Consider the following 18,221-nt stretch of genomic DNA (forward strand, 5'->3'; position numbering starts at 1 on the left):
GCCTCTTCCCTGTCACTCAGCCCAGGCTCGCCGGGTGATTGGCCGAGGCTGGGGCCGGCGGTGAGTGGGAGGGGCAAAGAGCCTCCTCTTTGATAGGCCCACACGCGGCGGCGCCGGTCACGTGAGGGGCGACGTTTCGCGCCAATTTCGGTTGGTCCGCTGCAGCCCGCCGCGCGCGTACGTTTTCTGCTGTCCCGGGAGTGAGATCTTTGAACCTGCCAACTGCTGCCGCACGGGCGATGGCAGTTAAGGACTATGTGCTCGAGAAAGGTGAGGGTATGCCAGTCTGTGAGGAGCGTCCTACGCGCAAAGCCTCCTGGCCAACACCTGTTTGTGTGGGCTGGAGTCCTGGGGGGCTGGGCTTGGCGCGCGAGGCCAAAGGCAGGTTCGGGAGGCGGCGGGGCCAAGGCAGAAGGTGCCTGGGAGGCGCGCGAGCCTCCTAGTTCGAAGAGCCGGTTATCGTGTCTGGGGAAGGAGTGGGGGTCGTGGGGCCGGGGGCGACAGACAGCCCGACTCGGGGCTCCATAGGGGGAGAGTCGCGCCCAGGAGAGACCGGGACCTCAGGAGACCCTGTGCAGGGGCCTTTCGCCGCAGGGACGGACACCCGGGTCCGCTTCGGTCTGCGTCCTTAGGCATTCGGAGTGCCCGCGTTCTCGGGAGACGCGCCGAAGCCCCGAGGGCGGGCAAGCCCGGGCCGCTGAGCGCCGCTATTGGCCATTTCAGGCCAACCTCCAAGCGGAAGTGAAGGCGGGCGGAAGTTGCGCGACGTAGCTGGAGGGAGTGTCGTGTGTAAACAGTGTCCTTCCGCGCGGCGGCCTTGGAGAGAGCGGCTCAGGGTGGGGGCGTGCCTGGAATCGGGGGGTTTAGCGGGAGGCCAAGAGAGGAGGTGGTGGGGTGGGACGGAGTGGCCCGGAACAGGTAGGCCAATTGCCGGACGGGATCCCGCCTTGGCGGAAGAATCCCGGGCTGTGAGGCGGCTGCATCTGGGCCCATGTGCTTCTTTGTTTACTAAGAGCGGAAGCAGTGGCGGGAGAGGGGGTGGGGTGGAGGACGGGCTTGGTGGAGATATTTAGGAGGCCGAAAGGAAAGGGAGAATCGTGCGAATGGAAGAGAAGTGGGGAACCTTGAGATCTGAGTGTGTGGGAAGCTTTTGGAAAAGGGTACTGAGATTTTTTTAAGGCAGAAACTAGAATTCCCCTCGGGGGAGGTTTTTGGGTAATGTTCTTAACTGTCAGGGGCCCCTTCTTCCCTAGATAAAAACAGACTTATTAAAAGGAGTTCTGCCCTACTCCGGAAGAATTAAGTAGGCTTACTTAGATTTTTAGGTAAACTGACAAATTCATATATTTTGTAAAGAGAGTGAGTTCTTTAGATCCACATCAAGGGAGCTTGGGTAAAGTATCTGAGACAGATTATCATGATTTTACATTTTCCTTACAGAAAAGGTTAAAAAGTTCCTGCAAGAGTTTTACCAGGATGATGAATTTGGCAAGAAGCAATTCAAGTACGGGAACCAATTGGTGAGTCTAAGATGAAGTGGAGGAAATGGGTGGTGGCTCAAGGAGCTTTTAAGAGGGGGCCTGGTTTGTTTCAGCAAGCATAGACGTGAGTGACACATTTAGCATTCTATCTAATGTCTGGTAAGTGAATTTAAGTCTACGTGCACGATGATTAAGATGTTTTAGAAGTTTGGAGGCTAAGAAGTAAGTGTTGCTTTGTTCCTCTCTCCTGTGGGTGGTGGGCACTGCTGAGCATGGTAAACATGGCTCTGTTGTCTCTTCCTTACCCCAGGTTCGACTGGCTCATCGGGAACAAGTGGCAATGTACATAGACCTAGATGATGTAGCAGAGGACGACCCTGAGTTGGTGGACTCCATTTGTGAGAATGCTAGGCGCTACGCAAGGCTCTTTGCTGATGCTGTGCAAGAGCTGCTTCCTCAGTATAAGGAGAGAGAGGTGAGTGGTTGCAGGAAAATGCAAAGCGAGAAACAGGTTGCTTTTGGGAAGCTTCTCAGATACTGGTGTTTTTTAAGCTGGCAGAAATAGGGCAATTAATTTCTGCCTGGTGCCTTTCACGATCTTTCCTTTTCCTCGTTCTGCCATTCATTTTTTTCTGTCCTTAGGTGACTAATAAAGACGTCCTGGATGTTTACATCGAACATCGGTTGATGATGGAACAGCGGAGCCGGGACCCTGGGGCAGCCCGAAGCCCGCAGAACCAGTACCCTCCTGAGCTCATGCGCAGATTGTGAGTGGTCTCGGTGGGGAAGGGTGTGGGAATTTGTTCTCTGGGACTTGAATAACTACTGTTTTCTTCTCCTAGTGAGCTGTACTTTCAAGGGCCAAGCAGTAACAAGCCTCGCGTGATACGGGAAGTACGGGCTGACTCTGTGGGGAAGTTGGTAACTGTGCGTGGAATCGTCACTCGTGTCTCCGAAGTCAAACCCAGAATGGTGGTGGCCACTTATACTTGTGACCAGTGTGGGGCAGAGACCTACCAGCCGGTATGTGTGGAGAAAAGAATAGGAACACATTTATTGTTAGCGGTTTCCCTAAGAACTCATTTTGTTTATCGGTGTTAACCTGTCATCACGTCGGTTGTGAGACACGACTGCATATTCATCTTTCGTTCTCTTTTTGGTACCCAGTGGTCTTTCCATCCGTTTTGTGTTCTTGGTGCCTATGGTTACTGACTTGGGATAGGTCAAGGCACTCTGAGCAGTTTGTGGTACGTGCCACGAAGAGGAAGTGTGATTCATGTCACTGGTTTCCTTTGGTGTTTCTTTTCTCATATCCCAGATCCAGTCTCCTACTTTCATGCCCCTGATCATGTGTCCCAGTCAGGAGTGCCAGACCAACCGCTCAGGAGGACGGCTATATCTACAGACACGTGGCTCCAAATTCATCAAATTCCAGGAGATAAAGATGCAGGAACATGTGAGTTTGGGGTATGTGGCCCAGGGAAGGTGGAGACTGGGTGTCCACTCGAATTCTGCAGTCACGTACAGAGTGAAAGAAAGCAAGAAAAACAAAAGAGGCTGAAACCGAGAAGTTCCTTAGAGCAGGAGGGAGGTTTAACTGGAACTTTCTGGTGGAGTAAAGAAGGGGTAAAGACGATCTCTGGCTCTCTTTTTCTGTTGGTGCATCTGAGGCTGAGAAGCAGGAGGTGGGAGGCCTGGGCAGGGAAGGTGAGGTCCTCATCAACTGTGTCCCTTTCTCCCGCCTGTGCGCCTTCTCCCTTGTAGAGTGACCAAGTGCCTGTGGGGAACATTCCCCGTAGCATCACAGTGCTGGTAGAAGGAGAGAACACGAGGATCGCCCAGCCTGGGGACCACGTCAGTGTCACTGGCATCTTCTTGCCGATCCTGCGCTCTGGGTTCCGACAGGTGGTGCAGGTAAGTGAGGGGTTTGAAAGGAGGAGGAAACTTCCTCTTTCCTTCTCGTCCCCTCCCTCCTCACTGCTCCGCAGGGAGAACAGTCAACAGCAAAGTAGCACAGGGTTTTGTCAGGAACTCCTGAGGGAGTCACGTGAACAGGCAAGTTCAAGGGCCTTCATCCGTACCCTGGCATTCTCTTCCCCAAGGGTCTCCTCTCAGAAACTTACCTGGAAGCTCATCGGGTCGTGAAGATGAGCAAGAGTGAGGATGACGAGTCTGCAGCCGGAGAGCTGAGCAGGGAGGAGCTGAGGCGAATTGCAGGTGAGGGGCCTGACGAAGCCTGGGAACAGAGGTTCCTTCCCAGCACCCCCATCCCGCTCCCAATGTTCTGTATAAACTTCTGTGCAGAGGAAGATTTCTATGAGAAGCTGGCCGCCTCCATCGCCCCGGAGATCTATGGGCATGAAGACGTGAAGAAGGCCCTGCTGCTCCTGCTGGTGGGAGGGGTGGACCAGTCTCCTCGGGGCATGAAGATCAGGGGTAAGCGGGGAAACAAGGGGGGCGGCCAGGAGGGAGGAAGGATGTCAGCCGCTGTCCCATGACACAGATCGGATCTGTGACCTCCGTGTCACAGAGTAAGAGTCTGTAGCTTGGTCTCCTGGGCGCAGGGAGGGAGGAGGGGAAGGGATGCTGGGTGTCGGGGCAGATTTCAAAAGTAGGGGTCTCTGTCGTTGGGCAGCTTGCACTCAAGCCTCACCCGGGGCTTTCCTCCCTGCCAGGCAACATCAACATCTGCCTGATGGGGGATCCAGGTGTGGCCAAGTCTCAGCTTCTGTCTTACATCGATCGCCTGGCGCCCCGTAGTGAGTATTGGGCCCTAGGAGAAGTACCCGTACCAGGGTGGATGGAGGTGGGTGGGTGTGGAGCTGGTGCTGCACGGATCTTCAACCGCCTTGGGAAGGTCTGGACCCGGCAGGTAGGTGGAGCGGTCCCGGCGCAGGCCTTATTTCTGCCCTGTTCTTCTTTCGTTGTTCTTTTTCTCTGCTTCAGTGTGTCTGTTTTTTTCCTGTTTCTGCCATTTAGGCCAGTACACAACGGGCCGTGGCTCCTCAGGAGTGGGGCTCACGGCGGCTGTGCTGAGGGACTCCGTGACTGGAGAGCTGACCTTGGAGGGGGGGGCCCTCGTGCTGGCTGACCAGGGGGTGTGCTGTATCGACGAGTTTGACAAAATGGCTGAGGCCGACCGCACGGCCATCCACGAGGTCATGGAGCAGCAGACCATCTCCATTGCCAAAGCCGGCATTCTCACCACGCTCAATGCCCGCTGTTCCATCCTGGCTGCCGCCAATCCTGCCTATGGGCGCTACAACCCTCGCCGCAGCCTGGAGCAGAACATACAGCTTCCTGCTGCACTGCTCTCCCGCTTCGACCTTCTCTGGCTGATCCAGGACCGGCCTGACCGAGACAATGACCTACGGTGAGTGAATCCAACGTTCAAGGACACGTATGCTCTAATGATCTGAAGGGAGAGAGAAGACATCAGAAACCCCCTCCGATTCCCTGCTTGTGGAAACTCCAGAGCCTTCCTCTCTTACTGCAGGAACTAGTCCACAGTTCTTTAGGAAAATGGGGGGGTGGGACTGAAACACTGGTGATTTCCTGGGAGAGCCTCCCTCCTGCACTGTGAAGATGGCGGAGCTAAGGCACACAGGTCAAGAGACGGGGCGTGGGATGTGTAGCCCCAAGAGGAATGTTTCTAGCTGCCTCCACTCTTCCCAGGTTGGCCCAGCACATCACGTATGTGCACCAGCACAGCCGCCAGCCGCCAGCCCAATTTGAACCTCTGGACATGAAGCTGATGAGGTAGGAGAGCTGCGGAAAGGCCAGTGTGCTTGAGCCATAGCCATGTGTGGCGGCATCTGGGGCCGATCTGTGTCTCCTGGAGAGCTTTCCATTCTGGGTCATTTTTCACTGCCACTCGCTCTGCGCCGTGGGGTCTGGGAACAGGGGGTCCAGGCACCCCAGGTCTGGCTTCGCAGGAAGAACCAGCATCAGAACCTTTCACACCCACCACCTGCCCGTCTCAGGGTTGAGGCAGGTTCAGATCAGAGCTGGATTGCTGCTCCGTGGACTTGATGTTGTCATTTTCTCCACAGGGTGGATCTCCTGGTGATCCCCCAACCTCTCCTTCACTTTCCCTTTTTTCCTATTGAAGTAAATGAAATGTATTTCTGCTCCCTTTAGTCACGTCTTCGGTTCAGGGGAAGTACTTTACCATCTTCTATAAGTGGATCTGTCTTACTGGTATAAAGATCCTTTTTCCGGAAAGTTAGAAATAACTTGGAACGTGCCATTTACAGAAACCCATCCGTGACATTCAAGTTAATTTGTTCTTCCCGCTTAAAACTGCTCCCCACCCCAGAGTATTTTAAATGCCAAACTCTCCTCTCCCGCGAACCTTCTCTCCCGTAGGCGCTACATAGCCATGTGCCGGGAGAAGCAGCCCACAGTGCCAGAGTCTCTGGCGGACTACATCACAGCCGCATACGTGGAGATGAGGCGGGAAGCTTGGGCCAGCAAGGACGCCACCTACACCTCCGCCCGGACGCTACTGGCGATCCTGCGGCTGTCCACTGCTCTGGTGAGTGCGCGGTCCCACTCCACCAGCGGGTGGTCCGCTCAGACTGCCCGGGCACCCCGTGCAGCATGCTCCTCCCGTGGCCGCCTCCCTCCCACTCAGGCCCTGCTGGTGCTAAAGTGCTGACAGTGCAGATAGCGGTCCTGCGTGCTACCGCACTGTGGGTACTTGCTGCTCCAGCAGGGCACGCACGGCGTCCCTGGAGGGAAAGGCCTTCTCCCCGCTCTTCCGGCCCCCCTGCAGGGCGGGCAGGGTTCACTTCACTGCCTGTGTCCTGGATCCTTGCTAGAAACCCGCACTTCTGTCCGTACACCTTGGACCTTAGTCCTGGGGGCTCCAAAGTGCTGTTCGTGCAGGTAGTGTGATTACCCGACCTACTGCTGAGCTAGCACTTCCCGAGCCCCGGGGACGCAACCTCTCTGCCATTGCCTTCTTGGCCGAGCTCCCCGTGCTCTGTCAGCACTGTCGTGGTGGGGAACCCGGGGGCGCTCAGCGGGGTCTGGTCTCCCGCACAGGACAGCTGAACCCGGGACTGGCCAGCGTTGAGAGGCGGAGACTTGGGCAATTGCTGGACGCTGCCCGCGCATTGCACTTGTCTCGGTCTGACAGTGCCGGCCCCGTGCTGCGGACGCTGGGGGGGTGGGGGGGGGGGCACTGCTCGCGCCCTGTGGGCTGCCTGCTGAAAGCTAGAGCGAGGGGGTCCCCTGACCCGAGTTCCATCCCCTCCCGTTTCCATCTCTCCCCCCCCTTTCCCGCAGGCACGGCTGCGGATGGTGGACATGGTAGAGAAGGAAGATGTGAACGAAGCCATACGGCTAATGGAGATGTCCAAGGACTCGCTTCTGGGTGACAAGGGGCAAACGGCGAGGTGAGTGGTTTAAACAACGAAATCAGGAGTCACCTTGACCGTCTCATCCTTCTGGCTTCTGCATCCGCACGTACGTGATGTTGGCTTTGGAGTTGTACCACTGGCCTGTGTTCCCGACGTGCTGCCTGTTGTTTGTACTCTGACCTTACACGGCCATGCTGTTCCCTTCAGGACCCAGAGACCGGCAGATGTGATATTTGCCACAGTCCGGGAGTTGGTCTCAGAGGGCCGAAGTGTCCGGTTTTCAGAAGCGGAGCAGCGCTGCGTCTCCCGTGGCTTCACACCTGCCCAGTTCCAGGCGGCTCTAGATGAGTATGAGGAGTTAAACGTCTGGCAGGTTAATACTGCCCGGACACGGATCACTTTTGTTTGATTCCAATCAGCTTGAGACCCTGGGGTCCACTCTGCGTCCCGTGTGCCGACCCACCCCTTCCTGGAACCGTCTGATGATGCCTTTGCAGGGAGAGGAGGGACCTGCTCTTTTCTCCTGAGCTGCACTTGTTTTATTCTTTTTGCTAATAAAGCATGTGTAGGTTGCTGTATTCTGTTCATACGAGGTATCATGAGTTTCCTAGATTCCTGTCTCGTTCACTCTGTGAATTTACTGTGTAAAGCACCCATTACGCCTGCCCACACTGATGTTCCTTGCTGCTTCCCAGACTGTAAATTCTGGGGGTTATAGACAGGGACGTGCCAAGGTTAAGAAAGTGTGTGAAGTATGGGCACTGGAACCTCTGCCTCTTAGGGTTGAGGTACTACAGGTCAGGTGTAGACATCTGTGTGATCAGCATTCAGTAAACAACAATGAGAAACCTCTCCCTCTCAGCAGTAAACTGTGTCCATGGGGTCAAAGCTTTCAGGTTGTCCCTCCTAGAAACCTGCTCAATACCCCTGCTCCTTTGTGAAAAAGACTTAAATTCACTTAGCTTTGGGGAGCAGTCATTGGTCAAGTTTAGAGGTTGGTCTATATGCACTGCTGTCGCAGAGAAACCTTAAAGAGAACACAGATGGCTGAAGTGGGAGCAAGCAGCCTTTGGCTCAGTATAGATGTGATCCACCTGACTGGACGAGGGGTCACCTCAAGTGGCAGTGAGCTCCCAGTCCCCACAGGATGTCCTGCCCGAGCAAGGCTGGAAGTAAGGGTCTCCTTTTAAGATCCAAGTTGAGAAACCAGCGTGGGGCCCAACAGAGAGGACAGAGCCATCGGAAGGGGTGCTGAGGGGCTGCTCCCCTTTTATTACTGACAGAGGTTTCTCTAAAGGGAGTGTAACACCCCTCCCCTGTGGGACCACTGTCCAACCTGTGCATCGTCCCTTCAAGCACCCTCAGAAGAAGAGCCCCCGCATCCGCCTGCCGATGCCTTGTCGATCATAGAGGACGTTGAACTTGTTCACAAACTGGTTCATGGTGTTGCACGTTTTGGTGATGGTGCCAAGGTAGGCCATGAGCCCCACGTCGTTACATTGCTGGGAGAAACAGAAAACTGGTTGCCCAGGGAACGGCGGAGTTCACTTCCCACGTGCAGAAGTTACATCCATCAGCCCCACCTCCCCACCCACTCTCGGTTTTATACTCACATCGTAGAAGTCTGTCTTGAACTTGTCTGTGCTGAGCACTGGAAGGCAGTGACACAGAGCATAGGCCTCCCGCAGGATCTCATGATTAAAGGGGACCTCCCCTAAAGGCACAGAAAGACTGCATTAATGTGGATGCGGTCACTTCGCTGAGAGGGAGAGGAAAAGCGGTTCACCTGTCCTACCTGCTTCAGAGGCCTTGACGTATTCCAAGATGAGCTTGACCCGGCTGTGCAGCATCTTGATGGCACTGTGCTGCGCTATCAGGTGTTCAGCCACTGCAGGGAGACGGGGAGAGGCCAAGGTTGAAAAAGCACATGGCAACAGTTTCCACCCCAACTGCTGAAGGAGCTCCTCAGCCTTCATTACCAGTGGAGTTCTCCCCGCTGCCTGTGGCTGTCATTCGGGCTACGTGGTCTACACCGATGCGTTCAGCTTCCTCTGTGGCCAGAGTGTAGGTCAGCTCAGCAAACAGCATTGTGGCCTGTGGAGTGCCAAGGGACAGTGAGAAGCAGAAAAAGGGCAGGAGCAATGTCTTGAGGGTTCAAGGGTCGGGCATTACCTCTCCATTGATTATATCGATGACAGACTCAAAAACACTGACGGGAAGCTGTAAGGAAGCAATGGAGAACAGCTCTTATCGACATCAAGCACACCCGAGCTTCCACTATATGCCAAAAGCCAGGCCGAGCTCTTCCACAGATGTTCTCATCTAATCTTCCCGAGGACCCAATGATGTAGGGATTATCCTCATCTTCCACGTGAGGCAAAAAAACAGTTGCGGTTAAAAGACTAACCCAAAGTCACACAGCTGGTAAGCGGGAGAGTTCACCCCAAGTGAAGACTTAACCCAGCAGATGTACAGAGAACAGGGGAGGAGGATAAAAAAATAGGCACAGTGATCGACAAGCACGACACCGGGAGCTCGGGATCAGTATTACTTACATCTGTGTGTTTGGTCATAGGGTTCAACTTAAGAAAGAGAGGGCTCTCGATTATCTCGCACACCTGGAAGAGGGGGCAGTGGACACACGTGTTAAACGCCCATCTTTCTTCCCCTCACCCTCATGCTCTGCCCCAGCACGCGCGCGTTGAACATGTTACCTGCTTATGGACGTGGATGTCAGAGGGGTCAGGCGGCCCCCCGGTGGTATACCAACCCAGAAACTCCAGCTCCTTGAACACCTGTTTGACTGGGAAGAGCCAGGGCACAGTGTATTTCTTTAAACCACCCTTCTAATTGGAAGCTCCTGGTATAGTCTTCATCAGCTTCTCCCCTCCCTGCTCAAATCCTGGCTCAATTCGCAAGAAAATTCACAATAATTAACCCCTTCTATCTTCTCTCATCCTTTACTTTGGGGGAATACCTAAATGTGTTCTTCTTCTGAGATCTTTTCAGCTACTCTCCTTACTCCCCCCTCCCCGCCCCCCCCCCACTTCTTCCCAACGCATTCTATCTTCCCCACTCGCCTGCGTTTCTTACTCCCACTGCTCTCCCCCAGGTCTATTCCCCTCTCACACTGCTCCTCCTTGGTGTAGTAATACTCCTTGTCAATGATAATCTTCTCTTCCACGGTGTGGGACAGCAGCTCAAAGGAGTTCATCACCTCGATATTTCGGCCCTCCTGTTTCCCGATCAGAGCCCCAATCACTGGGGGAGGGAACGACACGTAAGAGGTGAGGGTTAGGAATCCGTCCCTAATCATTACAGCCCAAGGGTCGAGGTCAGTGTAAACCAGATGCTGGGGACACGGTGACTTGGAGGAGGGGAAACCGGCCCCAGCAAAGGAAGGGGCAAAGACCCCTATTTGGGGGGAGGTGACCAAGGAAAGGAGGTTGGAGAATTACGTCCAAGACGCACCCTGCATAGGCCGCCCCTCCTGGGAGCGCATACGAATCCAATGGTCTGAAATGTTGAGAATGACGAGGGGATGAAGAGCGACTGAGACGCTCCCTGTCACGCCGGAGGCCATCACGCTGGGGACTACTGAGGGTGGAGGAAAAGGAGAGCAAATGAGAGTCCGGGCCGCACGTTCTGCCTCAGAGCTGGGAGCCGGAGACGGCAGAGCCGGAGCCATACATCCCTCCCGCAGGTTGGCAGCCCAGGGAGAGGTATCTCCGTCCCGCCCCCTGACTCCTCCATGGAGTACGGGGGGCGGGGGGCTTGTCGCTCCCCGAGAGGCGTCACCAGAGGCCGCCCCAGCGAGGCCCGTTACCTGCTGCATCCACCTCCATCCCGCTGCTCCCTCCAGTCCCGTTCGCCGCCGCCGCCATTTTCCCCACGCCCGCCCGCCTCGGCCCCGCCCCCTCCCTCCCGGCTTCCGTAGGCCAGCTGCGCATGCTCCGCGGGCGCAGGGCCTCGACGGGCGGGGCGGGACTGGCGGCCCTCGGGGCCGGAAAAACCCGAGCCCGCGGGACTTTCAATGACCCTGGTCTGGCCTCTGCCGTGCAGCTGCGGCTGAGTTTTGAGCAAATTACCTAACCCTGTCCCCTTCCAACCTGACCTTCCTCGTCAGTAAAATTGGGATAAAACGTCCTAGTTCCTAAGGCTGTTGCAGAATGAATGAAAAATCATGTTACTGCCCTCAGAGTAAAATCCAAGCCCCTAACCACTGCATGCAAGGCTCTGCATGATCCGGTCCCTGCCTTCCAGACGGCACTGTCCTCTACTTTGCCACTTGGGCCCCCTGCTTCAGCCACATTGGCTCTCACGTCAGTTCCCTTCACTCGCCCACACATTCCCACATAAGGACCTCTGTCGCATTCCTCACTGTAACCTCTGTGACCAACATAGTGCCTGACACAGGCACCTAAATAGTTTTTCCAGTGAATGAATAATTTGAGGTGGAGCCTGTTTGCGAGTGGCTTCATCTGTATGTCCAATCTTTTCTCCTTCCACATACCATATTACCTACCATGCTAGGAACATTCCCAGCATTTTTTAAAAGTTTTATGTGTTTAAGTAATCTCTCCACCCAACATGGGGCTCGAACTCACAAGACCCTGAGATCAAGAGTCCTGCGCTCTTCGGAATGAGGCAACCAGGTGCCCCCATTCCCGACATTTTCTAACCCTTCCCAACAGCCTTTCAAAACTCACCTCTGGCAAACCTAGCCGTTTCCAGGCCTGTCCCCACTCCTCCACTCAAAGCAAGGTGTGTACACTGCATTTACCCCTCTTGCTGCCCCACAATCTGGCTGGCTGGCTCTCTGGGGTAAGTGTCTGTATCACACCCAAAGTGTAAGCTCTCAGAAAGCAGGTGGAGACCACTGTCTTGACCCTGCAGAGCCCACTCCAGTGCCCATGACCAGTGGTACCAGGAAATGTGTTCTGGTTTATCACCTTCCTCATCTTGAAGTCCAGGGTTTTAGCAGCATCTTAAATCTTTCTTTGTCTCTGTGTTTCCACTGTCACATTGCCTTCTGTAGTCAAATCCCTCCCTGCTTTCCTCTTATAAAGACACCTGGGATTACACGTAGTGCCCACTGGGATAACCCAGGATAATCTCCCCATCCGAAGATCCTTAACTTAATCCTAAAGCCATGGTAATCTCTCTGCTGAAGATCCTTTACTTAATCAGATCTTCAAAATCTCTTTTTCCCTGTAAAGTAACATTCACAGGTTCCAAGCATTAGGACCTGGCTGTCTTTGGGGACTATTGTTCAGCCTGCCACAGCACATGTGGGCCACTGTGGGGGAACTGGAGAGCAATGCCCTCAGTTGAATGGTCATTGTCTTTGTGATCTAGAATTATGTCAGTCCATGAAGAGAATCCTAGTGGCTGAACCAGAATTAAGTTGGAATTCCCTAGGCTCCCTTTTGGCTGGGCTGTATCCAAAGGGTCTACCAACCAGGATAGCCTGGGGTAGCCATGGGAGGCCGGGGGAAGAACTGTCATACTCAGGAATGGTCAGGGCAGAATCTTTAATTTTTAAAACAAGTCTACAAAGCTCCCTTTCTTCCTGATCATTACCCAAGAGATGGTGGCCAACCAAGAGGAGATGAACACTTTCAGGGGGCAGCCACATTTAGCGACCATGACACCTTACTAGGGTCTGTGGATCGGGAGGAGGTGAGGGAGGTAGGGATAATTTGGAGGAGGCCATTCCAGCCCTTGGCAGTCAGATGCTGTGGATAGTAGGGAGTGTGGAATGTCCATCCAACACCTTGACTGTTGGCCCATTGTTGGTTAGATCTGGGGACAAAAGGTGCACCAAATGTCAGACTGTAGATGGTCTACAAAGCCTAAAACATGACACAGCTTAGTTTCAAGGGCCGTAACGATGTGGTCTAAGTTCCATCAGAATGGACCAGGGACACTGGCACCAAGAAAGCCCCTAAAAAGTGTTGAAAGTTTGGTGGAGTCGATTTAGGAGGAGTAGGAGGGAGCTTCTAGGCAGTGTAGGCTTGATCAGCATTTTATATTTCTTTCTTTCTTTCTTTCTTTCTTTCTTTCTTTCTTTCTTTCTTTCTTTCTTTCTTCCTTTTTGTATTCTTTATTTATTTTTTTTTTTTTTTAGAGAGAGAGAGTACACAAGGAGGGGAGAGGGGAAGAGGGAGAGAGAGAGAATCCCAAGCAAGCTCCACACTCAGTACGGAGCCGGACGCAGGGCTCAATCCCACGACCCTGGGATCATGACCTGAGCCGAAACCAAGAATCAGATGCTCAACTGACAGCCATGCAGATACCCCTTGATCAGCATCTTAAAAGTGCCAGCCTTTGAGACCAGGTCCCAACCTTGGGCATGCACATGAGTGACTCAGCTGTCAGAGCCAAGGTGTGTTTCCAAAGTGCATTGCCCCAAAGGGCATGCCTTTAATTGTCTCTGTCATCTTCAAGTGGCAAACCAAGCAGCCAGGCCATTGACTAACAGCCCAAGTCAGTAAAAGCTCAGTGGAATGCTGGCCAGATTAATGATGAGAACAGCTTTGAGTTCTCCCGGCTGAGCAGAGCCGTGACATTGGCTTTCAGTTTTGCGTCGCCGGCCCTGAAGCTGGGCAGCGTCAGCCACCCAGTGGGCCCCATCAGGTTTCATCTAGGCTGGGCCATCAGTGAACGAAACCCAGGCATTTAGGGGAACTCTGAGGCCTGAAGTTCCCACTGCCCCATGTCTTTTTTTCAGGTGTTTGCTTCCAAAGCAGTGGTGCCATTTCTTCATGTAAAACCTCTCAGACTCTTAAATATACCATCTCTGTCTTACTAGGGAGACATTGTAGACTACTCCCATCTTGTTAATCATCAGCTTTGACTTGATTCACCCCAAAATGGGGGTATGAGGCTGGAGAGTTACAAAGCCTCCGGAGTCTGGAGTTCTTCGGGAGCAGGTGCGCCTGATGGCTGTGTCCCACAGGTGGCACTGTCACCCTGAGAAATGGCTTCCCTGGGAACACTGGCCCCGTTTTTTGAGTAAAGCTGGGATTTCCCTTTCTCCTTCGCTTGGCGATCTGCATGTCCCACTGTCACCGTCTACCTACGTCTACCTACGTCTACCTACGTCTACCTACGGCAGTCCCTGAATGGGAAAATCCCCTCTAACACTTAAGGGACTGGAAAATTGCGAGCATATGACCCACCGCTTCCTACTTACATGTTTAGGTGTAGAAGCAGCAAAGACATCAGGCCCCACACAAGATCACTGCAGCTACATTTCTCCAATTGCAAACCTTGTCCAGACCCCATCTGCTGAATTCAGGCTCGTCTTCCCCTACAGAAACAAGGACCGAGGAATCTAACACGTTCTCAGTGGCTACAACGACAACCAGCCAACCAGTGACAATCAGCAGGAGACCACACCAATCCTTCAGACTGAGAGGGCAGGGTCTGGTGGAGGCAGAACAGGTGAAACAGAACCCTCAGCCTTCTTTTTTTCCCCTGGCATCAGACTCCAAGGTCAGCAGCCACTATTCAGTACTGCCTCCGCCGTCCTGGGGAGGGGTGGTACCTCCTGGCTTTCTGTGAAAAGCTCTGTCCCTGAGCTTAGTTTAGGAGAGCTGCCTTCCCTCAGAGACCTGCGGAGGATTGGGAAGCACCTTGGCTCTCGATGTAGCTGCTGGAGCCGGTTACCAGCTTGCACAACCACACTCCAAGCATGGCTTTGGGGACAATATCTCTCCTGCAGTTGGTGTTTCCTTTGGGAGAGATTCGACCATGTTCCTGCAGCCCCAGCCCTACAGGACACCTGGCCCGGAAACTGTCCCATCTCTAGGCTTCAGGGCCATCTACACCCTGGGTGTAGGGGGTAAAACAGAGCTTTAACCCATCTGGCTGGATGCTGCCTTCGCTGAGTGACACCCTGTGGGGAGGGTAGCTGGCCTGTAAGAGCTGGGTCCTGAGGGCAAGGCGCTGTGCTTGTCCCAAGGCCAGGCCAGGAGCAAGGGACCTCTGCTCCAGCCTTGTGCTCAGGAACCCTCACCACGAGGCCAGTCTCTTCCCAGCACCTGGCCCCTCCTGTCCAACATCTCAGTGCAGGACCCAAGAGATGCCTCTAAACACTCAGGAAGCCTGGACACGTAGAGAGGGAGCAGGTTGAAGCTATGGGGAGGGACAGATGGGCCATCTGGACATCTCTCTGCTACGGCTCTATGGATGTGAGCATTGTGACTGGGGACCTGGATCCCGAACTGAATGAGGTTGATACTCGAGCTAGTTTTTAGTTGTTATTGGAAATGGATACATGATTCCATAGTTCTCTGTCACCTTTAAACCAAGTGCCCTGAGACTACACAGGGATGGTCTCTGCAAGTCGTGGAATAAGAGGGAGGCATCTTTTTTTTTTTTTTTAATTTTTTAATCTTTATTTATTTTTGACTTGGTGGGGGGTGGGGGAGGGAGAGAGAGAGACAGCACAAGCCAACTCATGAACCATGAAATCATGACCTGATCTGAAGTTGGATGCTTAACTGACTGAGCCACCCAGGCACCCCAGAGGGAGGCCTCTTAAATCCTTACCTTCTGGTCGGAACTGCTGTGCTGATTCATTTGGATCATCGCTCTACCATGTACATGCCCATGGCAACAGCTGCTCTGGGGAGTCACGGTGTTAAGTGCTTCCTGCCGGTAGTCAGAGGTTCCTGGTCCAGGAGAGTGGTTAGTGCTATAATCCAAAGTTTCATCAGTGCTTATCACTTAGCCTCTCCAGACTAAGTCCAGTGAAAAGTGGGGAAGGGAGGGTGATACGGGGCACAGAGAGATCGCAGAATCCAAAGGCAGGATCCAAGTCAGCATCGGGGCTCATGGGACTGCAAGAGACACGGCTGCTGTCTATGGAAACTGGCCCCACTTTCTCCTGTGTGTCCAAACACGAGCCCCCTCTGCTCACTCATGAGCACCCACACAGGACCACAGGATCCTCTGGAGGCACTGTCAGGGGCTCAGCCACATCTTGTCTGTAAGGGGGCTTCACTAAGGCTGGAGGGACAGAGGAGATAGACTCATATCCAGGAGCGGTTCTCGGTGATGGCCACAGGCCAGGGGGGCCTCAGCTGGGATACGGGGGGCTGGGTGGGGGCGGCTGGCAGGTGAGGTCACCTCACTTGACAGATAGTATTTTCAGCTGTGGCAAAAATTCATGTGGGTTTTGTGCAAATGAAGTTATTCACTTTTGGAGAAACAGCCACAGCCCCTGTGCCGGCATGCCCTGTGAGCGTCTGTGCGTACGGATGTGGCCAGGCTGGAGCCCAGAGCCTCGCTGCTGCTTTTCGGTGGACGGAGCGGCCCACCTACTCCCACAGGTCACCTCCCAGTGGCCGTCCCTGGCTGTGGCCCTTCCACGTCTCCGCTGCTGCTGCTGCTGCTTACCCCCCAGGCGTGCCGTCCAGTCTTGGCTGGTTCCTGCAAGCCGCTTCTCAGGGACTAGGGGTAAGCTTCTTCCTCCACAACTGCAGGTAAAGAGATGGTGGGGATGTGCAGACCTTCTGAGTTAGGTGAGAGGTCAGGAAGTTGAGATAAGTCAGACCAGAGAGCCTTGATTTTCGGTGAGGCAGGAGGCCCGACGACGGTGAAGGGCAGGGTTGCAGAGGACAGGCTTCCCATTAGGGGCCCGGCCTGGGCTCCTGGCACGGGGTGTGGTGAGCAGAGCCGCTCTTGGCACCCGAGGGCCTATAGTGGCGTCATGGTTGTAGGGGAGAGGGGGCAGCAATGGGAGGAGGAGGTTGCTATGGAGATCTCGTGGCGGTAGAAGCAAGAGCACCTGGCAAGCGATTAAATGCCCAGGACGAGGGCCACGGAGGATCAGAAGAGAGAATAAGTTGCCTCTCAGTGCACGGGATGGGCTCAGTCTACTAGTTCCTGCAACTCCCGAACTGCTCACTTTTGTTTTCCAGACTGTAACTCCTAGGGTGGAGGCTCATGGACCAATTTCTATTTGTAACTCCATGGAACCTTAATCAATGAGAAAGTTAACGATGCTTTACAGATTTACAGATTACACTCTTCTGGCCACTTCCAGGACTAAATGGAGAGTGAACACCTTATCCTCTCTCAGTCCATCCTCCCGGACAAGCTGAGCTGTGTGTGTGTGTGTGTGTGTGTGTGTGTGTGGTATTGGGACGTATGTGTGCGTGTGAGTGTGTGTACATGTGTGATCGTGGTTGTGATGGTTTGGGTGGAGAAAGTGCCTACACGATGTGGAATTGCCCACAGATGACCAGCTGGCTGCGGGTTACAGGAATGGGCTGGAGGCCAGCTCCTGAGACAGGGATTTTGTGACCTGCAGCCGACATGGAGTACTGCTGAAAGTGACTGACTCAGGAGGCCTGTCCAACCCAGCCTGGTAACAAGGCCACTTGTTTTCAATAATATGGGCCCAGAGGGGGCAGCCATGGGTGGCTCTGTGAGAGACATGGCTCCCTGTGCAAGGCAGGCAGGGGCATCTGGACAGTCGCCTTTGGCCAGTGCTGCATAGAGCCAGTGGCCTGAGTGTCGTCTGGGCTGGGCTCACCACCCAGCTGCACTACCTGGTTCCTGATACAGCCCAGAGTGGCTGGCGATGAGGAAGGGGTGCTGGGCACGGGGGAGGCCCAGGTGGGATGGACCGCAGGGTGAAACGCAGCAACATGCAACTGACTGAACACACTTCTAATAAATTGGGGAAAACTGCAGAAACCAAAGTACAGTTTTTAGATTAAATAATGACTTTTCCCAATTTAAAAATAGGAGAATTGAGTCAAACAATATTTCCTTTAAAGTTTTTTGAGGAATGTCAATCAGTATTCTATGACAATATATCACACATGGCTTGATCCAAGGACAGGTCTCATCTTTTTTTTTTTTTAATTAAAAATTTTTAATGTTTATTTATTTACTTTTTTCTTTTTCTTTCTCTCTCTCTCTCTTTTTTTTTTCTTTTTTTGAGAGAGAGAGGGCAGAGTGCAAGCCAGGGAGGGAGGGGCAGAGAGAGAGGGAGACACAGAATCTGAAGCAGGCTCCAGGCTCTGAGCTGTCAGCACGGAGCCCCATGTGGGGCTCAAACCCATGAGCTGTGAGATCATGACCTGAGCTGAAGTCAGATGCTTAACTGACTGAGCCACCCAGGCGCCCCTCTCATCTTTTATTTGGAGTCCGTTTCAGTGGTGGTTGAGTGGCCCATGGCACCACAGTTGTGTCGTGGCCAGGCCGGCATGTGCAAAAAGAGCCTCATCTGAGAATGGGGCCTCTAAGAACAGAACTCAGGCCTTGTTCTCCAGAAAACAATTCACTAGAAATTAACCAAATTTTCTGCAGAAGTTAGTGGATTAACTTGATTTGTTTGAAGAAGCATTTACAA

The 18,221-nt window shown here is 53.7% G+C and overlaps 2 protein-coding genes across 4 annotated transcripts; one reads left to right on the top strand and one right to left on the bottom strand.

Annotated features, from left to right (window-relative positions):
* The first annotated feature begins 110 nt into the window (after positions 1-110).
* On the top strand, positions 111-7,425 carry MCM7 (minichromosome maintenance complex component 7). Of its 3 annotated transcripts, none has more exons than XM_015085706.3 (15): positions 111-270; positions 1,441-1,520; positions 1,792-1,956; positions 2,124-2,248; positions 2,324-2,504; positions 2,800-2,937; positions 3,246-3,395; positions 3,584-3,698; positions 3,786-3,917; positions 4,157-4,240; positions 4,461-4,854; positions 5,157-5,240; positions 5,850-6,018; positions 6,774-6,883; positions 7,055-7,425. In XM_015085706.3, the coding sequence occupies exons 1-15, from the start codon at positions 240-242 to the stop codon at positions 7,254-7,256; spliced, it is 2,160 nt and encodes a 719-aa protein (XP_014941192.3). In that variant the 5' UTR covers positions 111-239; the 3' UTR covers positions 7,257-7,425. The 3 variants fall into 3 exon arrangements, with proteins under 3 accessions (XP_014941192.3, XP_026897934.2, XP_014941193.3); XM_027042133.2 differs by lacking the exon at positions 111-270 and adding an exon at positions 791-836; XM_015085707.3 differs by lacking the exon at positions 111-270 and adding an exon at positions 1,003-1,160.
* Positions 7,426-8,091: 666 nt separating this feature from the next.
* On the bottom strand, positions 8,092-10,820 carry COPS6 (COP9 signalosome subunit 6). Its single transcript, XM_015085710.3, has 10 exons — positions 10,674-10,820; positions 10,319-10,444; positions 9,977-10,108; positions 9,562-9,650; positions 9,403-9,465; positions 9,020-9,067; positions 8,827-8,941; positions 8,643-8,735; positions 8,461-8,561; positions 8,092-8,349 (listed from the first exon to the last, which is right to left on the bottom strand). Exons 1-10 carry the CDS (start codon positions 10,795-10,797, stop codon positions 8,209-8,211), a joined length of 1,032 nt encoding a protein of 343 aa, XP_014941196.3. The 5' UTR covers positions 10,798-10,820; the 3' UTR covers positions 8,092-8,208.
* Between the last annotated feature and the right edge of the window lie 7,401 nt (positions 10,821-18,221).

The sequence above is a fragment of the Acinonyx jubatus genome, chromosome E3 (genome assembly GCF_027475565.1).
Source record: "Acinonyx jubatus isolate Ajub_Pintada_27869175 chromosome E3, VMU_Ajub_asm_v1.0, whole genome shotgun sequence".
NCBI classification, from domain to species: domain Eukaryota; kingdom Metazoa; phylum Chordata; class Mammalia; order Carnivora; family Felidae; genus Acinonyx; species Acinonyx jubatus.